The 1129-nt window shown below is 50.8% G+C and overlaps 1 protein-coding gene across 1 annotated transcript; it reads right to left on the bottom strand.

Annotated features, from left to right (window-relative positions):
• Positions 1 to 489: 489 nt before the first annotated feature.
• Positions 490 to 831, bottom strand: LOC106818183. Its single transcript, XM_014822910.1, has one exon. It carries the CDS (start codon positions 829 to 831, stop codon positions 490 to 492), a length of 342 nt encoding a protein of 113 aa, XP_014678396.1.
• Positions 832 to 1129: the final 298 nt, after the last annotated feature.

The raw sequence follows: 1129 nt of genomic DNA on the forward strand, positions 1-1129 counted from the left end.
CGGCGGCGGCGGCGGCGGCGGCGGTTGTGGTGGGGGAAGACAGACATGTGGTAAGGGAGACGTACGGGGAGGTGTGCATAATTTAACACGTTATGCGCTAACCTAAATACGTCACCTAGACTGGTGCTGTGTCCCTTACATACGTCACGTAGACTCAGTGGTAGAAATTAACTTTTGAACAAGGGAGTCCAACGGACTCCCTACCCTCAAAAAGAGGGAGTCCGCAGCAAAATGAGGGAGTCCGCAGTCTGAGGTTCAAAATTAAAGATATTAACAATAACGCATGTGCTCATTTATAAGATTCATGCAGTTGCACGTCTGCCAAGTTTGCTTTGGACATTAGCTGAACAAATACAGTAATTCCGCGAGGCCGTGCTCCGGAACGAACTAGTTAGTATGGCAGAATTTTCAGGAGTCACATGGACTCCTGCATATGTCAAATCAGGGAGTCCGACAGTAAATCAGGCAGTATTTGACTCCGGACTCCCGTTAATTTCGCACGCTGCTAAGACTGGTGCTGCGTCCTTTGAATACGTCACGTAGACTGGTGCTGCGTCCCTTGAATACGTCACGTAGACTGGTGCTGCGTCCCTTGAATACGTCACGTAGACTGGTGCTGCGCCCCTTGAATACGTCACGTAGACGGGTGATGCGTCCCTTGAATACGTCACGTAGATGGGTGCCGCGTCCCTTGAATACGTCACGTAGACGGGTGCTGTGTCCCTTGAATCCGTCACGTAGACGGGTGCTGCGTCCCTTGAATACGTCACGTAGATGGGTGCCGCGTTCCTTGAATACGTCACGTAGATGGGTGCTGCGTCCCTTGAACATGTCACCTAGACTGGTGCTGTGTTTTGTTGGCAGTTTGACATCCTTACTTTCTTCACAACTTGTTGTTACAACTTGATACTCTTATGTGAGGGCACGTCACTCACGCAGCTGGTAGCGTGTCACCACCCTCATTCTCCCATCTTTCATTCTTTCGTCCAGTCGTGGTGGTTTGGTGGTTTTGTGGCTTGGTGGTTTGGTGGCTTGGTGGTTTGGTGGCTGCGGTTGGTTTGGTGCTTTGGTGTTTGATGGCTTGGTGTTTGGTGGTCTTGGTGGTTTGGTGGTTTGTGGTTTTGGTGCC

Source organism: Priapulus caudatus, unplaced genomic scaffold (genome assembly GCF_000485595.1).
Source record: "Priapulus caudatus unplaced genomic scaffold, Priapulus_caudatus-5.0.1 Scaffold2078, whole genome shotgun sequence".
Lineage (NCBI taxonomy): Eukaryota > Metazoa > Priapulida > Priapulimorpha > Priapulimorphida > Priapulidae > Priapulus > Priapulus caudatus.